General features: G+C 35.7%; 1 protein-coding gene and 1 long non-coding RNA gene across 3 annotated transcripts; one reads left to right on the forward strand and one right to left on the reverse strand.

Annotated features, from left to right (window-relative positions):
- Positions 1-1,323: 1,323 nt before the first annotated feature.
- AGR3 (anterior gradient 3, protein disulphide isomerase family member) lies at positions 1,324-17,469 on the reverse strand. 2 transcript variants are annotated; one of them, XM_046670345.1, is made up of 9 exons: positions 17,450-17,469; positions 17,075-17,191; positions 14,184-14,318; positions 10,579-10,642; positions 3,894-3,946; positions 3,278-3,354; positions 2,977-3,040; positions 2,259-2,342; positions 1,324-1,528 (listed from the first exon to the last, which is right to left on the reverse strand). In XM_046670345.1, the coding sequence occupies exons 3-9, from the start codon at positions 14,290-14,292 to the stop codon at positions 1,479-1,481; spliced, it is 501 nt and encodes a 166-aa protein (XP_046526301.1). In that variant the 5' UTR covers positions 14,293-14,318; positions 17,075-17,191; positions 17,450-17,469; the 3' UTR covers positions 1,324-1,478. The 2 variants fall into 2 exon arrangements, with proteins under 2 accessions (XP_046526301.1, XP_046526303.1); XM_046670347.1 differs by lacking the exon at positions 17,450-17,469 and adding an exon at positions 15,885-15,915 and having other exon boundaries at positions 17,075-17,153.
- LOC124244070 (uncharacterized) lies at positions 17,213-20,550 on the forward strand. The gene is made up of 4 exons (XR_006889881.1): positions 17,213-17,237; positions 19,183-19,241; positions 19,916-20,029; positions 20,512-20,550. It is a non-coding gene; the product is annotated as an uncharacterized LOC124244070 (long non-coding RNA).
- Positions 20,551-21,589: the final 1,039 nt, after the last annotated feature.

Consider the following 21,589-nt stretch of genomic DNA (forward strand, 5'->3'; position numbering starts at 1 on the left):
GCACATACATTCTTATGATAAGGAATAATCAATTTATTTAGTAACTTTTACACTAATTGAAGAAAAATAAGTGCATATTTTATTTATCAGTTCTTAAAACAGTAACCAAATAGTCAGTCAACTGATCTCTTAGTTCACTGCAAATGCCACTGACGTATTCTGCCTCTGCACTCTTTATGCAACAATGAAATCAGCTATATTACTTTAATCTTCAACATTAAATTATTAAATAAGAGAATGCCAGTGCACTTTGGTCTTCTAGCATTTATGTAAAAGAGTCAACTCCAGACTTTGACTTAAAATTTTTTAAAAACAGAGTATTTAATATTCATTTGTAAATAGGACACATGGATACCTGGTACTGATGGTCATGTAATCTACTTATATTCAAATAGATCAGTTACTAAAAGTCTGCTTAAAATGTTCAGAATAGTGATCAAATAAAACCTGGAAGAAATCTTTCTTTCTCTGCCTCACAAAACATTGGAATTAATCAGATATCTGTATCATAGATATTACATATCTCTCATAAAAGTGTACTTTTATTTCTCAAACAATTTAAATGCAATAGAATTCTACGGGTTAGGTAAATTTCTGGCCATCTGAAACATTTCTCCCTTCTGAGAATTACTCCCAGCTGATTATGGGATTTCCATGAGCAATTAGAAGTGCTCCCAGCTGATTATGATATTTTTTCCATAAAGAATTAGAATTATTTTTTGTGTTACTTAAACAGATATGACATGAAACTGATCTTCCAGAAGCTCCTTGTGAATAATTGAGTTGATGGTTGGAGGTTTGATAATTTCAGAATGGATATAATCCTCTCCTACAGTTAATTGGAGAAGTTCTCCAATCTCCCCATGGCAGTTAGATTTTTCTTAAAATTGTTAAAAGTATTCAATATCCACCCAATAATTAAGGGAAACATGTAGTTGAATTTTCAAACTATATTTTTAATTTATTGTAATTAGTTGTTAAATGTCTTTAATTTAAAGGAAGAAAGGAAGTAAATGGTTAACTCTGAAATATGCTGCTAAATGTTCAAATAAGTGGACCGAGATGCACCCATTTGCTTTGGCAACGTGCAGATCGTTTATGACCTGTACTCACAGATTCCATAGAGCTGAGGAGGCAGAATTCAGATTAGATTACTGGGTGAAGTGAGTGAGAGGTGAGAAAATAGAGATGACCAGTGCAGACACCTCTTCTTGGGTCTTCCTGTCTCCACCATAACTCTCAGCTGATGACAATCTTCTTTTTTTTTTTTTTTTACTACTGAGACAGGAAAAAATGAAGCTATGACATCATCAGGCTCAGGTTTTAACATTTATTGAAACATTTTACTTGCATAAGAATATTACAAACCCTAAAAATCTAAATGGTAACGCTACAAAATCCATATACTTGCACATGTAGTATTAGTCAGTTAACCGGAAGATTTTCTTCATGACACTTGACCTCTTAGAGGTCATCCTTTATAACTCTGATTGAATAAGTTTTAATGCTTTCTTCATGTTTTCTATCACTGAAATAAAAGTAAAAAATGTTGTTCTAGTAGTAAAGGAAAGCATCAAATGTTAGAATCTATTAACCCCCGAATCTAAAATTCAACCATTTAAATGAATAGCTATGAAAACATGGAAATTTATCTGCAACATTAAAGAATATATGCTAAAGGTGTACATGTAAATTAGGGATTGGACCATTCAGAGCTGGTTGATCAACTTTCTTTATGTTAATTTATCGGACAGATTTTGAGAGTTTTTTTTAACTGATCATTTTGTGTCGCTGGATCTGACAGGCATAGTTATCTTATTAAAGATAATTGATAGTGAATGGTGGAAAAAATAGATTAAATTCTCAAGTCAGACTGTATCTCCTTGCTTATAGGCAGTAAAGAGGACAAAAAGATTGAATTATTAGTTTGAGGAAATCTCATGTGATCTTTAACATCAGAAGAATGGACTGGCTCTCTTGAGGTTTGTTAAACTTAAATGTATACTCTATTCTTTTTGGTGGTCTCGAAATTTAGTGACCATAGGAACTATTAGACATTCCTGTTAAAATAGAGATTCCAAGGTGCCCCAGAAGTTTTCACTTTGGTGGGAGCTAAGAGTCTGCATTTTGGCCACTACCACCACTGCCAACCCCAGTGACTCTGATGTAGGGACAGCACTGACATGGGGCATCACTGACCCCTCTGACAGACAAGTGTCAGCTAGAACCACTGTTCAAGACAAGTTGTGAATACTTACATACTGGTAAATCCTGAGGTTCATATGTATACAATCTGTTAGAGTATCTTCCAGTTAAATCAGCTCTGACTGTTAAAGAAGGATCTGCCAAGAAGAAAATGTCACTGACGTATTACTTAAAATGTCCTTAAAATCATTTTTGCCTCTTATTCTAAAACAAATGTTAAGCAAACTTATATCGAAATCAGTGTTTTTGGTTTTGGTTTTTTTCCTGAGGAAGATTCGCCTAGAGCTAACATCTGTGCCAATCTTCCTCTATTTTTTAGTATGTGAGCTGCCAGCATAGCAAAGCCGCTAACAGAGTGGTGTAGGTCTGTGCCCGGGAACCAGGCCTGGGCCACCGAAGTGGAGTGCACTGAACTTAACCACTAGACCACCAGAGCTGGCCCCAAAATAAGTTTTCATACATGGGAATCCCTGAGTTAACCTGAATTCTCATTTTAGTGTGTCATAGCTCTCTGTCAATACAGTCTGGGGAACTGTACTGAAAGTACGTTTGGATATTGATTTAATAGCATATGTTTTTAAAAATCTAAAATTTACAAATTATAGATATGGTGAACTTTGACTGTAGAACTAACAAGAACTGTTATTAACAGGGTTACTAATGACTTACCTTCAGAAAGAATAGTACTTGAACTAACATTTTAAAATAAATGAAAGCAAGAATACTACGAATTAATTTTGTCAATCAGGTGAAATAAGATTATACACATACCCACAAACATGATTCTAGGCACATATTGTCCATCAGGTGATAAATTCTTATCAGTGGTCTCATGCTAGCACAGAAGAAAAAAATGAATGTGACTGGACTGGTTTTGACAGTTAATTTCAGGAGTATTGTATGTGAACAAGGTTTTCAGTAAATTGTATATTTTGGCCTCTTACAATTCTATATAACATTTCTATATCTACCAAAACTTTAACTCTTTGTATCTTAAAAATAGAAAAAAAAAAGAAATGCAAACTTTCCATTGAATTGTGATGTTAAGAAAACATTGTAGAGGTTTTTGTACCATGAGATTCAGCATGATGAAATTATTCTGAGCCATTTCTTGTATTTCTTTATCTTGGGCAAACACTTTTTTTAGTGCTGTGGGGGAAAACATAACACCAGTTAGTTTTAAGGATAAAGATGCCTTCAATAGCACATAGTAAAATAAAGCTAGTGCTTTGCATTTGTTTGCATCTGTAACTTGGACGTAAATAGTTCATTGGCCCGTTGCCACTTTGTCTCTCATTGGGAAGCAATGAGGGACAGGGTCTGTCCACAAAGATATCAAGGGATAATCACTTAATAAAGCCACCAGTTTTACAATTTCATCTAACTCTTTGACTCATTGGTTAAAACAACATCTTCTTTCAGCAAGGTTTCCCACCTTTTTTTGGTGTGTGTGGGAGAAAGAGGGATATAAAATCTTAAAGGACATTTAAATATAAATGTTTAATAGATCATGAGCAATCACTTGTAGTCTTGTAAAATGGTGGTGCTTTATAAAATGGTGGTACTCTGGCAGTTGTGTGTGTGTGTTTTTTTAATGGGATTTGCTAAGTGCTTTCTTAACAATTCTTACCAGGTCCATTTCCTACTTCATACTGGAAATACAATAAGATCTCAGGAGCTAACATTACCTTGGGAGTATTGACAATCCTCCAAGTGATGAATAACCATCAATGGCTTGTTACTAAACAGAGAGAGTGTGGAATTAAGTCAGGCAATTAACTTTGAGTAGAAATGTACAGTGAAATTAGATTGAAAGTTTTAGTACTTTCGACAGGACAAAGTAAAAATCTCAGATTGATAAATCATAGTAAAGTAGTCTATGGCAATGTTATTCAAAACACAGCCCCAGAACTGGGAGCATGGGCATCACCAAGCAGCTCATTAGAAGTGTAAATTCTCAGGATCCATCCCAGGCCCACTCAATCAGAATCTTCGGAGCCGGGCTCCAAAAATCTGTAGCTTGACAAGTTCACCACGTGATTCTTATGTACACCATAGTGCAGTTAGAAAAAGAAAAATCAATTTTGTCTCCAGAGATGAAAGGATATTATGAATAAGATATTTATCTCTGATGAACATGTGGTATCCGATTTCAGGACAGTCAAATTTTTTAAAGATTTTTTAAAAATTGTTTTCCAGTTTTTACAAAAACAGCTATTAATATTTGACTATTTTCACATCCTTTCATTCTTGTAACAACTCGCAACGTACAAACCATCTCAGTGAGAGTTCCGTATCTGTGTATTTTTCAGTGTCTTTTTTTTTGTAGATTGGCACCTGAGCTAACAACTGTTGATAATCTTTTTTTTTTTCCTCCCCAAAGCCCTCCAGTACATAGTTGTATATTTTAGTTGTGGGTCCTTCTAGTTGTGGCATGTGGGATGCCACCTCAGCATGGCATGACGAGCGGTGCCATGTTCACGCCCAGGATCCGAAGCCTGGGCTGCCAGAAGCAGAGCACGTGAACTTAACCACTCAGCCATGGGGCCGACCCCCTCAGTGTCATTTTGATTTTAACTCTCTAAAAAAAGTTTTTATGGTAGCTGATCGACTTCCCTGCTCTTTCAAGTAGGAGAAAAATTAGAATATTAACTACAGTGAAGGATAAAAAGAATTATGATTTGGATACATAGGATGTTTTAAAAAATGTTTCCTTAATTTTGAGAGGATGCTGGGTACAAAAGGAGATAGACTAGTGTATACGTATTAAGCATAAATCTTTTAAAAAACAGAGGTAATCATATAAAATACTTGTCATTGAATAACCATATTTTTTTACTTTAGTCTCAAGTGTCAAACTTTGAATTGATAATAATTTTAATCCTCAAACTTGGAATATAAGTAAATTTTAGGTGAGAGTAAATCCTACAACTTACCTTTTAAGATTTATGACATAGAAGGCTATATGCCAACAACTTCAAATTTATTGGTGAAAACGCAGATCTGATGAATAAAATATCATTCTCTCTTTTTATTAGTACAAAACTAAGCCTAAAAATGTTTATTGACATTTTTAGAGGCAAGTATAGAGCTTGGACCTCCCAAGCATCAAGTAGTCATCTTTCTACTAGATGACTCTGCCTGAGCTTAGGGAGGTAGCGGTGTCCTGAGACACAGAACAGTTTAGGGCATGAGTCATTCTGATTTCCTGAACTGCTCCCATTTCTTCCCAGCACATGCACAACAGCTGGAACCAAGAACAGCTATGTATAGGGAGAGATGTTGATGTCTTTCCAAAGACTCTTGGAAAACTAATTTCAGCACCAGATTTCTGGGCAAATGGAGTCCAAGGAAGAATTTATCAAGACCACAGAATACTCCGTCTTAACAGTTCAGCTTTGAAAGGCTTGTTCAGACATTCAAATCAGGACACTATTCTGTTTCAGGACAAGCAAGAAGTGCTTCTGTTTCTAGCAGACACTGAAGTCTTAAAAAAGGATGTCTAAAAAAGGGCTAAAAATTTTTTTCAGCAAAGAGGCAAATGGTAAATATTTGAAGTTTTGCAGGCCATGTGGTCTCATTTGCAACAACTCAACTCTGCCATTATTGCGCAAAAGCAGCCATGGACACTAATGCAACAAATGAGCGTGGCTGTGCTACAGTAGAACTTGACTTGTGAGCATTGAAACTTGAGTTTCATGTAACTTTAATGTGTCACAAAATATTATTCTTTTGATTTTTATTAAAATTAAAAAATGTAAAAATCATTCTTAGCTTGCAGATCGGATTAAAACAGAGGATCCCTGGTGTAAAATCTCATGAACTAGCACATTAGATGGTGAGAAACTTGAATTGAGAAGGTAGCTGTACTTCTGAGATTCTCTAAAACCAGAGTCTGCCAAGCCCAGCTGCTTATCAGCATCATTTGGTGAATTATCTTTTAAAATTCTACATTTTTTCTTTTAAAATAGGTTACAAATTCAGATGATTTAAAATTCAAAAGTTAAAAATATAAAAATTCTTCTTCCTACTCCTGCCTTCCAGAAGTAAGCAGTATTACCATTTCTTATGTTTCTTTCCAGAGGTTCTCAGATCACATACCCAAATATGTATATGTACATGCATGCATTTATGTATATGTTTAGATATAGGAATGAGCATACGAATATGTCTATATTTATGTAAATGCATGTTTATGAATATGTAAATGTATATGTCCATGTGTATGTATATGTGTAAGTGCATATTCCTTTCATTTTAAAAAGTATAAATACTAGCACACTATACACGTGTATTTGCATTTTGCTTTTTTAACATAATGGTAAATCTTGGATATCATTCCCTTGTGCTTCTGTATAATATTCCATTATATGGATATTCTTTAATTTATTTAACTGGTCCCCTGAAGATAGCTATTTAAATTGTTTCCAGTTTTTTGTGTTTAGATTATTTCCAAACATTTACAAACACCGCTTTGATGATGTTATTTATATACGATTTTGCACACCAGTGGGTATATTTGTAAATAAATTTCCAAAAGTGGAATTTCTGGGTAAAGAGTATGTGTATTTATAATTTTGATATGTATACTTTTCATAGAAGCATATGGTAATGTAAGAGGCAACTGTTTGCTCTACTCTCACGAAAACTGCTTATCAGACTTTTAATTCTTTCATCCAACAGGTGAAAAGAGGGAAGTTAATGTGGTTTTACTTTCTTATAAAAAATAGTTACTATATGATCCGGCAATTCTACTTCTGGATATATATCTGAAGGAAATAAAATCACTATCTCGAAGAGATATCTGCACTCCCACTTTCACTGCAGCATTATTCACAAGAGGCAAGACATGGAAATAGCCTAAGTGTCTGTCAACACATTTGTGACAACATGGATGAAACATGAGCGCATTATGCTGAGTGAAACAAGTTAGAGAAAGACAAAAACTTGATAAGCTCACTTATATGTGGAATCTAAAAAAAACCCAAACTCATAGAAATGAAGAGTAGGTTGGTAGGATTGGTGGTTTCCAGGGGCAGGGCGATGAAATCAGTGAAGATGGTCAAGGGGCACAAACTTCCAGTGATAAGGTGAATAAGTTCTGGGGCTACAGTGTACAGCACGGTGACTACAGTAACCATACTCTACTGTACACTTGAAAGTTGCTAAGAGAGTAGATCTTAAAAAGTTATCACAACAAAAACAAAATGGTAATTGTGAGGTGATGGATGTGTTAATTACGGTAGTGATCATTTTGCAATATCTACATATATCAGATCATCATGTTGCACACCTTAAACTTACACAATGTTACATGTCAATTATATCTCAATAAAGCTGGAAAAATAGTCACTCAAATGTTTAAATTACCTTTTTTCTCTATTCTGTGAACTTTCATATCATCTGTTCGTTTTCTTCTGTCGACTTGTTGACCTCTTATTAATTGATATGAGTACTTTGTATATTAGAGAAACTCACCCTTGTATTATTGTGCTCTAGTTTTCTGGGGTTTGTTTTGTTTTTGTCTTTTTCCTTTGTTTATGACAAGGTTTTGCTTATGCAAAGAATTCATGTAGTCAAAAATATTGTTTCTTTTAGGATTTTTCTTTGGCCATTCTCAAGCGTAAAGGACAGGAGTAGGGTGAGGCAAGAGGAGCATCTAGGGTGCAAAAAGTTTATTTTTGTATCCTAGGTTCTCCTCTTGCCTCACCCTAGTATCAGGTCTTCCCTACTTCAAGAATTTATAGAAATAAAATTTGCAATATCTTTTAGTTCCTTAATGGTTTCATTTTTAATATTAAATCTTTGTAATTTGTTGTAATATAAAATGTGAGGAATGGATCCAAATTGTTTTCCAAATGGCTACCAACTTCTCTCTAACACTAATTATTTTACATACTCTGTCTGTTCAACCCCTGATTTAAAACACTACTTTATTGTGTAAAATTTTCTATAGTCTCCATTTTTATTTCTATACTCTCCATCTGATTCATTTACCAGTAACATGTTGTTTTATTGTAGTTTTGCCAAATGTTTTATAGCAATTAAGGGCTAATCCCCACTAATTTCTTTTCAGAATGTTACTACTTGTCTTTCTCAATTCAACTCTGAAATCATCTTTTAAAAAAAAATTCTATCAATTTATTTTAATTGTCTTATAATTTTTTTAAATGTGGAGAGAACTGACATTTTTATGATGTTGAGTCTTCCCTACCAAGAACACAATAGATCTTTTCATTGCTTTTTAATTTTTTTCCTCAGTAGTACCTTTGGGTTCATGTAGATTTTGTGTATTTTCTGTCAAGTTTATCCTGGGATATTTTATCTTTTTTGTTGCTATTTTAAATGAGGTATTTTGTAAGTTCCTTTGGCCACTTTTTTTTCTGTGTATAAATGCTACTGATTTCTATATATTAATTTGTTCTCATCGACTTTAACTGACTCTTCATTTTTCTGAGTGCTTTCAGTTGACGATCAGTTTTTCACGTACACATCTACAAATAAAGATATTTTACCTTCTCCCTTCCGAGTTTTGTACTTTTAATTTTTCTCATCGAATTGCATTGGTTACTACCTCCAGGACAACATTAATAATTGCAGTGATTGTAGACGTTCTTGTCTTATCCAGACTTCAATGGGATACTTCTGTTTGTTTTCCCACTAAGCGTGATGTTGGCTTTTTTGAGGGAATGGATATTTCCTTCTTAGGATAAACGAAAAAAACTTAATATTGTTGGGGCTGGCCTGGTGGCATAGCAGTTGAGCTTGCACGCTCTGCTTTGGTGGCCCAGGGTTCACTGGTTTGGATCCTGAGGGCAGACCTATGCACCACTAATCAAGCCATGCTGTGGCAGGCATCCTACATATAAAGTAGAGGAAGATGGGCATGGATGTTAGCTCAGGGCCAGTCTTCCTCAGCAAAAAGAGGAGGATTGGTGGCAAATGTTAGCTTAGGCTAATCTTCCTCAAAAAAAAAAATAATATTGTTAAATAAAAGTTGTTTTAAAATTCACATGTAGATTTTGCATTCTATTAAATGCTTTTTCAGCATTTATGGAGATAGATACTTCTATGACTTGTCTTCTTATAAATATTCAATTTAATTATTAGATTTCTTAATCTTGAATCTTCTTGGCATTCCAAGACTTTGTTGTTAGCGCCATCAAGTGGATTCCAACTCTTGGAGACCCTGGACCCTGTGTACAGCACAGTGGAGTTTTGTCTGGTCCTTTTTGTGCTGTCCTCTTACCTTCCGGGTCTATATCAGACAATGCTCTGTGGCTATTCATAGGGTTTTCACAGCCCATTTCTTTGGAAATGGGTGGCCAGGTCCTTCTTCCTAGTCTGTCTTAGTCTGGAAGCTCCACTGAAACCTGTCTACCATGGGTGACCCTGCTGGTATTTGAAATACTGATGGCGTAGCTTTCAGCATCACAGCAACATAGAGCCGCCACAGTACGACAACCGACAGATGGATGGGGAAACAAGCCTGGGCTGTGGAGGTGAGAACACTGCATCTTAACCACTAGAGCATCAGGGCTGGCTATTCCCAGACTAAGTCTCACTTTATTGGGGTGTATTCTTTAAATGCTCTGCTGGTGCTCTTTGCCAATATGTTGTTTGTTTGTTACATTCCTATTTGGAAATGAGATTATTCTACAGACTTTTTTTGGCAATACTTGTCCAGTTTTGAGACAGTGTTTTACTCAATTCTCATTTGGGATCTTGTTCTTTAAAAGAGTACTGGAATTGAATGTTCTTTAGATATTTGATAAGTTCTTGGGGAGCTTTTAAAAATACAAGTTTCTTTTGGGAAGAAAAAGCAGAAGAAAAAAAAAGATTGGCAACAGTTGTTAGCTCAGGTGCCAATCTTAAAAAAAAAAAAAAAAGTACAAGTTTCTCAGCTCCATACCCAAAGATTTAGTAGCTCTTTAAGGATAAGAATCACATCACTCTTGGTCACTGAGCATAGAGCAGTGCCTGGCACCTAGCAGGGGATAGTTGGGAAGTACTTGACTGATGGATTATAAATACGAATGTTAAAGAAAACTTCCTGAATTGTTCTGATGATCAGACAGGCTTGAGAACTGCTGCTCTAAACCAGTTTCCTATTTAAGCTTGTGTAATGCCTACAGACTGTTTTTTTAATACAACTTATATTCAAAAGCTTGCTTGGGTAATTAAGAAATTAATACAAAGGTATTTAGAGTTCGTGTTTACAAAAACATTCTAATGGCAACTCTTAGTCTAAGGAGCATCGAATAGCAGAGTAAATACTTGTGATATCGTTTCAAAAGCTAACGCGCTAGTTTTGGGCTCCTCTATGGGGAGGAATCTATATGATCTGTCAAATTTAACTGAGAGGTGTTTTACCTTTTTTGAATATGAAAGAGACCTTCTTCATAAGTCTGTACCCAAGTAATGTCATCACCCCATCCTAAAACAGAAGAAATCAATGCATTACCTCACAGAAGAGCTCTGAAATGGGCATGTGATAAGCAGATCTCTGTCGACAGATATTTAACTAAGCCACCAAGCAGCTGTCTGACATATGGTATACAGGATACGTAATTATAACCAGCTATAAAGAGGTGGTGTCCTTTCAGATTATAGTGCTGAGGTTTGGTGACTGTGTTTCAAACCTCAAGGTGCATAGCCTTGAACCCAGTAAGTGCTCAACAAATGCTGTGATTACCGATAATTGCAAAGACATCTCTGGACCATGCAAGAGCTCTGGCTTTCAGAATAAACAAGAGGAAGTTACAGTTAATCTTCGCACGTTTTGTAAATCTATCAGGAATATTTTGGACTGGACTGTACAGTATGCTAGGATCTTGAGTGCCAAGACATGCAGACACTTCTAGGTTAGTATACATCATGAAAAAAAGGAATTCCAAATTTTGCTTTGAGTTCTGACATGGAAAAAATACTGGTATGGGAATTTTATGGTTGAGAGACACAATAAAATACAGGTATTTTGGAAGCACCCAGAAGAGTGGAGGAGAGGGAAATAGAAAGCAACGAGTAGAGAGAGAACCCACTAGCCTTTAAAGAAATGATATAAGTAGTTGGGAATGTGTATTAGACATTAAAGAATGAGATCATTGAGGAGAAGAATGCACAACACATTCAGAAATACTGCAGAGTGTTTTTAGGAAATGTCTTGGTCTACAGATGAGAGAGATTGAATTAATTTGAAAATATAAATATTTGCAGGCTAGTTTGGACTCAGATTTTCTTGTATGTTTCATATTGTCAGACTGCAGTTTCTGGTTTTGATACCATGGCTAAAAGATGGCCAGGAATTAAGATGCAGAATTATGAAGCAAGACAAAAACAATTCCATGATTTTGCTTGTTGGTTTTTCGGTAACAGCTGTATTAAAATATAATTCACATACCGATACAATTCATCCTTGGAAAGTGTAACTTTTTTTTTGCATATTTAGAGCTGGGCATCATAATCAATTTTAGAACACTTTCATCATTTCAAAAAGAAATCCTGTACCCTTTAGCTGTCACCCCCTAATCCATCTATCTCCTCCAGCCCTAAGAAACACCTAATCTGCCTTCTGTCTCTGTAGACTTTCTTGTTGGATATTTCATATAGGTGGACTCATACAATGTGTGCTCTTTTGTGACTGGATGCTTTTACTTAATATAATGTTTTCAAGGTGCATCCATGCTGTGGCAGGTGTTAGTACTTCACTTTTTTACGTGGCCAAATATTCCATTGTATGAATATACTACATTTTATGTATCTGTTCATCCAGGGATGGACATTTGGGTTGTTTCTACTTCTTGGCATTTACGAATAATGCTGCTATGAACATTTGTGTATCAGTTTTTGTGTGGATATAGGTTTTAATTTCTCTTGGGTATATACCCAGGAGTGGAGTTGCTGGATCATATGGTAGCTCTATATCTAATCATTTAAGGAGCTGCCAAATTGTTTCCAAGGGGTTGCACTATTTTCCTCTCTTACCAGCAGTGTTGTTGTTTTGTTTCTGCCTGATTTCAGAATCTTAATAGTTGAAGACGTCTTGTGTTAGTTTAATACCCCATCTATCTGTAATAATCCTGAAAAGTTTTCTTTACAATTTTGCTTGAACACACGTAGTAACTTCACACCACATTTTGCATTAAATGAGTTATTTTAGAACCAGCTCCTACTGGGCTCCTACTTAATTTCCCTATTCTGTTGCAAATATCATTCAGTGCTGGGACGTCAGCAAAGGGAACAATTACTATTCTTTGCTTCCGTTCAACTTAGTCCCACAAACATTAAAGGAACATCTGCTGTATGCCTTCCTCACGTAGCACTGGGTGTACAAAGGTAAGACAGAACAATCCCTGCTCTCAAACAATGCATGCATGGCCTTGTAGGGGAGCCAGATTGGATTAGAATTATTTGTTATACACATGGTCTCGTAATCACAGTAGGCCAAAGGTGGTACAGAGTTTAAGCTCTCCTCAAGGTCTCTGTTCATTACCATAATTCTATTTCTAGCTATGCTTGCTTGTCTTCTGAGATTTTATTCATCCAATATGTTTTTGAGCATCTATTATATGCCAGGCACTGGGCTGGGTGCTGGGCAGTTCTTTTGATTCAAAAAGAAGTTAGGATGTTACCAGTTATCAGCAGATGGTAAAAGGCTTAACCGAATGTAAACCAATTCTTAATAATGGAGTTCCCAGATAACATCAGTCATCTTCCCTATTAAAATAGTTTCTAAATAACTGAAGTAGCAGAATCATCAAATTGTTTAAAATTTACCACACTATTGAGCATATTTTTCATAAAATTCACCAAAAAGTTTTAATAAAGGTGAATACACAAAATGTTGGTGCCTTATGGTATGTTAATAGCATGCTGTTTAACTCCGTCCTGGAGGGTCTTTAAGAGCACGACTAGTTCAGTCTTAGGCACTTGAAGGCTGCTGAGCTCATTGTTTTATAACTATTGTGTTTATATATGGAGATACATGGTAAATTATACTTAAAATATTTTCCTCTTTTAATTTATTTTGTAAAAACATTGGGTTTTTTTAGATTTATAGTTTCTGTGATTTTAAACTGAAGTAGAATAAATTAACTTGATTGAACATTGATGGGTAATTGACTGGTGCTCAATACATCTATTAAGGAATGAATGAACTTGGAAAGAAAGTCAATATTTTAGAATTTGAAATTATACTACAATTGGTCTCCATTTGTTTGCTCTATTTACATTACCACCCCAAGTAGTGGTCACTAGGATGTAATGGTTTGCACTACAAGTTTTGAATTAACTGTGTGGAGATAAGTGATTTTGTTCCCATTTCTATTACAGAAACAAATCTTGAGAATTTTTTAAATGAAATGCTTCTTTACAGATGAAGATGTATTTGTTTCTTAGGCCAAAGGAAAACAGTGACTACAAAATTGAAATGTTTTCTAAACATGTAGCCAATGACAAATCTAGATTATGATGTCTAAAACCACTGTAGCTGCTTTCTGGAGTCAATATAGCAAACACTTGGTTAACCAAAATTCTCAGAGGGTAGAATGAAGTATAATTTTCTGGAGATCCTTGGATAAAATTATTCCGAATTATTTCTTGCCGGACTAACTAAAGGGTAGGGAATTGGAGCAGATTTTGAGGGATCTTAATTGGCTTTAGGACATCATTACAACATACCAATTAATATTATTTTCTAGAACTCTGGTTACCAAAGTTATATGCATCCAAACCAAACTTCTACTATTTTTACAAAGATACAGCAACTTGCTATTGTTTTTCAGTTGGTTTGTTTCACTCTTTACCATTGACTGGTCCTTTCTGGTTTTTTGGGGTTTTTTTTTGCCTATTTTAAGGTGGTACACAACAAAATATTCAGTTAATTGAGTGTGTTTTATAACTAGACTATGAGTAAGAGACTAGGAACTTTAAAACAATCCAAATGACTGAGTTTAGAAAATAAAATGAGATTCTAGTACCTCTTGAAAGCGTCTGAGGAGGTCTCTTTTCCTTTTTGATTGCAATGGCAAGGTTGGAAGAAACTGTGATGAGTAAGAGGCAGAAGACCAAAGCCGAGTGCAACATCATGTCTTTTGAGAATCATTCAAATGAAGCTAGAGGGTAGAAAATAATTTTCAGAATCTAGTAAGTTACTTCAGGCTGTCCTTAAGACATGTGTTAAGAGTTAGACCAAACCTATGCTGATAGATTGCTGTGCTTGTGTGAGATGACATGGTAGAACTACCTAGAACTTTCATTCATGTTTTATTTTGAAAGGGCAATCAACTCAATAAATGTGCACTTGGTGAAAAGCCACAGCTTGGGCATCTTGGGAGCAGCACAATGAAGGTGAAAGAGAACTGGAGCAGGGCACCCGAAGCTCACTTCCGACTTCATTGTTGTGCTCACAGCACTGCAGTGAAACTCAAGATCACGTTATTAAAGGCCTTGCAACTGTTAAGTGCAGTGCAAAGGGGACTTTTGGCATACATAAATATTCTTTGCCTTTTGATCCTTCTTGATCTAATAGATTAAAATGACATTTTAACTCTATACCAAGTTAAGATTAGGCATAAACAAATATTGCTTAAAATAGAATTCAGAGAAAAAATAGAATATGGAACATTCTTGGTCTTCAATTCCTCCATAGTCACTCATCTTTCTCATCCTTCCATCAGTTCCTTACTCTTTTTCCCTTCAGTTTACAACCCAGCTCTTTTTAAAAATGTAGTATAGTTGTTACTATACTAGATTGTTGTTGCATTTATTTATAAATTATATAGTTATGTTTATTTATAAATTAATTATATGTGTAAAATGGAGCAGACTTGCTGCAATGACATTCTCCCTTAGTTAGCTAGAGCTCAAATTGATTTTTAATTCAACGTGCTGTCACTTACACTCTGTATGTTAAGATATAATCAAAAGTCTGGAGTTGGACCTGAGCTGTCTTAAACAACTGGATAAATACATTACATGGAGTATTTAGTACTTGTGCGGTGTTATTCGGTTACAGCATTTGTAGCATATAAAACTCACGTGAAAATAGTTGACATATGCAGCTTTGAAATCACCTCAAAATATGAGATCAATGTACAGAAATCTTTCATGTTTATGTTTTAAATTTAAATGTTTTAAATAACATTTTCCTAAATAAACATTATTTAGTAGTGAATTCTCCATCAAAATAGTGAGTGACTGTTTGATGATTCTGCTCAAACACGGAAGTTGCTGTGTTTAACTGTACTAGGCACTGTGGAAAATTGAAAGACTAATAGGACACAAACCCTCCTTAAAATAATTTCCTGCCTCACAATGGTAATAGGCAACATATGCCCTACAGCAACCACAGTCATGAAGGAGAGCAGAGACTTGGTGGTGGAGGAGTTAATAGTGTCTAGATTTCTCCGGACACTTCCTCATTCCTCTCATTCTAGTATCTTCCTTTGCCAGTGGTGTATCCCTTCAGTCCCCGTCTGGATTGAAAACGGTTGCCACTCCAGGTTGACCCTATTTAAATTATTTCCCTCCCTAATCTGCAGTGGATCCGTTTTTGAATTTCTTTGTGTTCAAGCATTGAAAACCTTGTTAAACAATAACCGTGGTGCCTGATAAGGATCTCAATTTAAGTTCCCATAACTTATTAATACCATAAAACATTTCAGAATGCCATCTTTTACCTTAAGGACTGGTCATCTTGTACCTTAGAGACTGAAACAAGGAAAGGGTAGATTTTAGCAGAGGTTGGGGACAGCTGAATCTGGAACAAAGTCTAATCTGAGAAGCGCAGGCTCAATCAGGTGGAAGGTTGCCGTGGAGAAACGGAAGCAACCACCCAGGGCAGGGTCTTAACTTGGATCCAGTGGGCTCTAGGAGGTCTATGACTGAGCTACAGAAGGTTCAAAAAACCTTGCAATTGTATTAAAATTTTATGTGCCTCTGTCCATTTTCCTGGGGAAAAGAGTCCCTAATTGCCTTAAGATTTTTCCTGAATATGAAGAAGAGTTGAGAAAAGTTAATCTGGAGAAAGTATCAGAAAAGATTCTCTATGGTAGAGACAGAGATAAGTAGATGGAATCTATATTAAAATAAAGTACAACTTCACCATTTTCCTATTTTAAAGCTGCCAGGTTTAGAATTGAGTGGGAACGATTTTTTCCTTCAAATTTCAAGTTATTATGTATTACTGTCAAAGACTGTTCTACTTAAAAAATCAAAATATTTTTCCGGTTTACATTGATAAATTGTAAAGTAGGTATTAAATATATTCTATGACAAAGCCCATCCATTTATATATTGCTATTTTTGCACAAACAATGCTTTCCTTGGTAAAATAGAATGCAAACTCTTGAGGGTCCTCTCATAAGAGATGTATGGTTAATCTACTTGGGGACACAGATGAATATGACACAATTATGGCCCTGGAGCAGCTTACAGTGCACCCAGGAGCCATATAACCAAATGCCTACAATTACGTGTTATAAATATTGGCCAGTTAGCATTCTCTGACACTAGCATTTTACTTTTCAAAAGTAATTTAAGTCATTTACTCAGCTATCACATAGCAATATTTCCTATTTTAAAATAAAATTTAAAAAAACAGGGAAGAAAAATAGTTACTGGTAGCATAATTTTTAAAGGGTCATTTTCGGTAAATGTCAGTTTATTATAATATCATTAATATAAGTAGAGAATAAAAGTATAAAACCAGCAAAAGAAATCCAGTTCATTAAAAGAAGAAAAATACAATTTAACTGAACTTTCCCCACCCTTCCCTGAAGACCTCACTTTTGCATAGCGATAAATTGCTGATTTAAATATAGCAGAGCTTGACCACTGATTAAATAATCCGGAAATTTTGCTTGCTTACCTGAACTTGCCAGTGCTCTTGCTGGAAGTGTATTCTGGATGTTTCTGGTTAAAAATGGGTGTGGATTTATAGATATGCAGACACACACACACACACCCCGCTGACCTCCAGCCCCACCTGCATGGAAACAAGAGCACGGTCACCTGCAAACTTACACCAACAGGTTTGTCTGAACAACTCTGTACTTCTGTCTTGTTCCCATGCTTCTCACGCTAAAAAAAACTCTTCTCCCTTTCTCTAAAATGAGATTGAGTATCCTCATAAAATGAGGCCAAATACCATCTTTGAGCTTTTTTCTTTTCTACCTTTTACTTCCCAAGGTAATTAATGTTTGGCTGGAGTTCAACATCAAAAAAAAAAAAAGGAAGAACAAACCTGGTATAAATGTAGGAGCTGTGTGTGCTCCATTGTTCGTGATGAAAGTTCAGTGAGGCTTGCAGATAAGCTATAACACAAATAGAATTCCTAAGGGTCACTCTGTTTACAGGAAGGTAATTAACAGCTAGAGAAAGCAGGTCCTTTTTTTCTGAGAGAAGAAAATGAAAATGCTGTTGTAAAAGTCAACACTTTTATAATTTGATTGCTCTTTACAGTCCTTCTGTAAAACCCTTACTATGGAAAAAATAGGAAAACAGACAATTAGATAAGTTTGTTTATATTTGTCTAATAGATTTAAAAATTTTAGAATTCATGATTATGGTAAAACACTTTTAAAGTATAGCGTTGTGTCAAAATAAAAAGTAAAATTCTCTCTCCCTTTACCAGTACTGCCTTTTCCTATGCACCCCACCCCAAAACACACACACACACACACACACACACACACATATCCCAAGTTCCACTTCCTGGAGTTAATTACTGTTAAAGTGATCCAGGGTAGGGTCATCAAATCTAGCCCACCTCTTTTTGTACAACCCAGGAGCTAAGAATGGTTTTTAGATTTTTAAATAGCTGGGAAAAAAAATAAAAGAAGAATCTTTTGTGGTACGTGAAAATTACACGAAATTCAAATTTCAGTGTCCATAGAGATTACTGGACGGAGTGCAGCCATGTTTATTTCCTTCCATATTGTCTATGGTTACTCTTGCACAATAACAGCAAAGTTGAGTACTGTGACACGGACTGTATGACCTGCAAATCCAGTTGCTGATCCCTAATCTGGGCTACTGTTCAGTAAATTTTCTTCCTTCCTCTCTCCCTCCTCTTCTCTCCCTTCTTCTCCCAGCTCCTTTCCCTCCTTCCCTCCATGCCTTCCTTTCTCTTTTTCTCTTATTAATTGATATATTAACAAATGCACTGCTAAAGAATGGGGGTGATGGTTGTCTTGCTTCTGACCTTAAGAAGAGTATGATTCTAGTATTTTTAACTTGAGACATAGGGGTGGTTTGATTTCCCATGTTAAGAAGGTGGCCGTTGTTCCTGTACTACATCTCTTAAAAGCAAGAATGTTGGATTTTGTTCTATAAAGATGAGTATATGAGTTTTCTCATTTCATATGCAGTAATCTTCCCTTATCCTCAGTTTCACTTTCTGTGGTTTCAGTTACTGTGTCAACTAGGATCCAAAAATATTAAAAGGAAAATTCTAGAAATAAACAATTCATAAGTTTCAAATTACAAGCTGTTCTGAGTAGTGTGAAAAAATCTCATGCTGTTCCACTCCTGTCCTACCCACGAAGTGAAACATCCCTTTGTCCAGTGTATTCACGCTGTATGCACTACTGCCCATTAGTCACTTAGTAGCCTCCATTATCAGATCAAATGTCACAATATCACAGTGCTTGTGTTCAAGTAACCCTTATTTTACTTAATAATGGCCCCAAAGTGCCATTAATCTCTTACTGTGCCTAATTTATAAGTTAAACTTTATCTTAGGTATGTATGTATAGGAAAAACATAGCATATTTAGGATTCAGTACTAACCACGGTTTCAGGCAGCCACTGGAGAGCTTGGTTGGATAAGGAGAGACTCCTACAGCAAATTTATAGTTTTCCTAGTTGAACCTTTCTTGTCATCCTGAGAGAAACCTCATGTAACCAGGTTGTATGGTTCTTTTACTGTGCCACTGATTTGTGTGTGTGTTTAATCGTGCTTTCTTCCTTATATAGGATTCTCAGAGGAGATGTGCTTGGGACATGCTAGTCAAGTGGAATTCTTCCTGCTGAAGGTTTAGAAACTTGACCTACAATTTTAATTTGAAATCCAGAATTTATAATGCAAAGAAACAGCCGGGCAGTGATCCCTAAGTTTTCCTTTTACAGAGAGTGGGAAAGTTGTCACCTTGGTCTTGACGGGTAGTGGTTTATAGAGAAATCTCAAAATATTCTGACATCCTTGTTAAACTCCTCACGTATTATCTCTATTAATGATAATGAGATAAGAATGAGAAAGAAGTCAAATATCTAAGAGGTAGTGAAATGAGGTCCCGTGGGGTCTGAACTGATCAGTGTCATTGGTTTTCTCCCACTAGTGTGACCACGTAATGTACCCTCTAATCCAGTACAACTTTGAGAGTAAAAGGAGATAATAAAAGCCATTGGAATGATATAATTTTTAAAATAATATTTTGAAATATGTATGTCAGCCAAAATTGGATTTATTGTATAATAGATTACAAATAGTTCTATTAAACATTATTCTCAAAAGTAAAAGTCTTAAAAATTCATGTACATTATGGCAGAATTTAAAAAATTCTTTTTTATGTTTATGTTACTCAGTTTCTTAGCTGTACTTGTTTCTGATACCAGGTCGCTGGTATTTTTCTGATATTATTGATCTTTATTGTTTCAATGTGATCTTATATTTATTTTTTCATGAAATTGCCTGCAATCATCTTCAAAGTTGTCCTTATGGTTAATACCTGTGGGATTGTCATCAGCTTCAGTTGGCACTTCTCTGTAGACCACACTATTTTTAATGAAGAAGATACTCTTCCCACAGATGCTTGGTTACCTGGTAAGCTTGAGAAAATTTAAGATACTCCACACTAGGGGTTATTTCTTTCAAAAGTAGTGACATATTTTTACAAGATTAATTGATCACATAAGTCATAATTGAATTTAGGGTTAGGATTACTCATCCACTTTGTACGCGTGTGGGTGTTTGTATGTCCATCTGTCTGTTTCCGTTGGTCAGTAGCTTATTGAGGATATATAAAAAATAAACAACACAAAAATGTCAAGAGTGTAAAAGTTCTCTCCCCCACCCATCTTCCAGTCTATGGGTCTCCTTCCTAGAGGCGATAATTATCAATTCTTGAGCCTTCTTCCAGAAATATTTTCTCTATGTTCAAGCATGTCCCTATCCATTTACTACCTATCTAATTTATTATCTGTTTATCTATCCTCTCTGGATATATCTACCTATGTATTTTTTATTAACACAAAATGGTGCCATTTTATCAATACTTCTGACCCTCTCTCTTTTCTTTTTTTGAGGAATACTAGCTCTGAGCTAACATCTGCTGCCAATCCTCCTCTTTTTGCTGAGGAAGACTGGCCCTGAGCTAACATCCATGCCCATCTTCCTCTACTTTATATGTGGGACACCTACCACAGCATGGCTTGCCAAGTGGTGCCATGTCCGCACCCGGGATCCGAACTGGCGAACCCCGGGGCCGCCAAAGCGGCACGTGTGCACTTAACTGCTGCTCCACCGGGCCAGCCCTGATCTGACTCTCTTAAAATTAAAAAATTTAATCAAGGTATTGTAAAATACAAATTTTAAATTTCTGCCCCTTAATTTTGCCTAAAAGTCAATGAATTTGTTTAATGTAAACACCCAAGTCTGAGTTCGGTTCCTAAAAGTGTTGTATTTTTTTAATTGCATTATGTAGTTGGTTATTGATGTTCATTCTGTTCAACTTTTTCTTTCTGGAAAGCTTGTTTTGTGTATATTGGATTTCTGACACTATGATCTATGTGTCCTATATGATTTTCATCTCTTTAGCCTCTTCCTCAGAGGCCTGAATTTCTCAAGTTTGTTTTCTTTCTTTTCTTTTTTTTTAAGATTGGTACCTAAGATAACATCTGTTGCCAATCTTCTTATATTTTCTTCTTCTTCTTCTTCTCCCCAAAGCCCCCCAGTACATAGTTGTATATTCGAGTCGTGAGTGCCTCTGGTTTTGCTATATGGGACACCACGTCAGCATGGCCTGATGAGTGGTGCCATGTTGGTGCCCAGGATCCGAACTGACAAAACCCTGGGTCACCAAAGCTGAACGCACGAACTTAACCACTCGGCCACTGGGCCAGCTCCCTCAAGTTTGCTTTCTAACTAACTGATTTGATTCTTGTCATATCCAATTTATTATTCACTGTTTCCATTATAGTAAAAAAGTTAGCGGTCACACTTTCAATTATAAATCTATTTTCTGTCTTCAAATTGTTCTCTGTTGGTGATTACAGATCTTGTTTTTATATATGTAAGGTAAGGTGTCTCTGTAGAGGTGTGTCCAGCCAGATATTAAAGCTTGGGGGTGACTTCAGTTTCCTCAGACAGTGTCTTTGCCAGATT

Source organism: Equus quagga, chromosome 8, assembly GCF_021613505.1.
Source record: "Equus quagga isolate Etosha38 chromosome 8, UCLA_HA_Equagga_1.0, whole genome shotgun sequence".
NCBI classification, from domain to species: domain Eukaryota; kingdom Metazoa; phylum Chordata; class Mammalia; order Perissodactyla; family Equidae; genus Equus; species Equus quagga.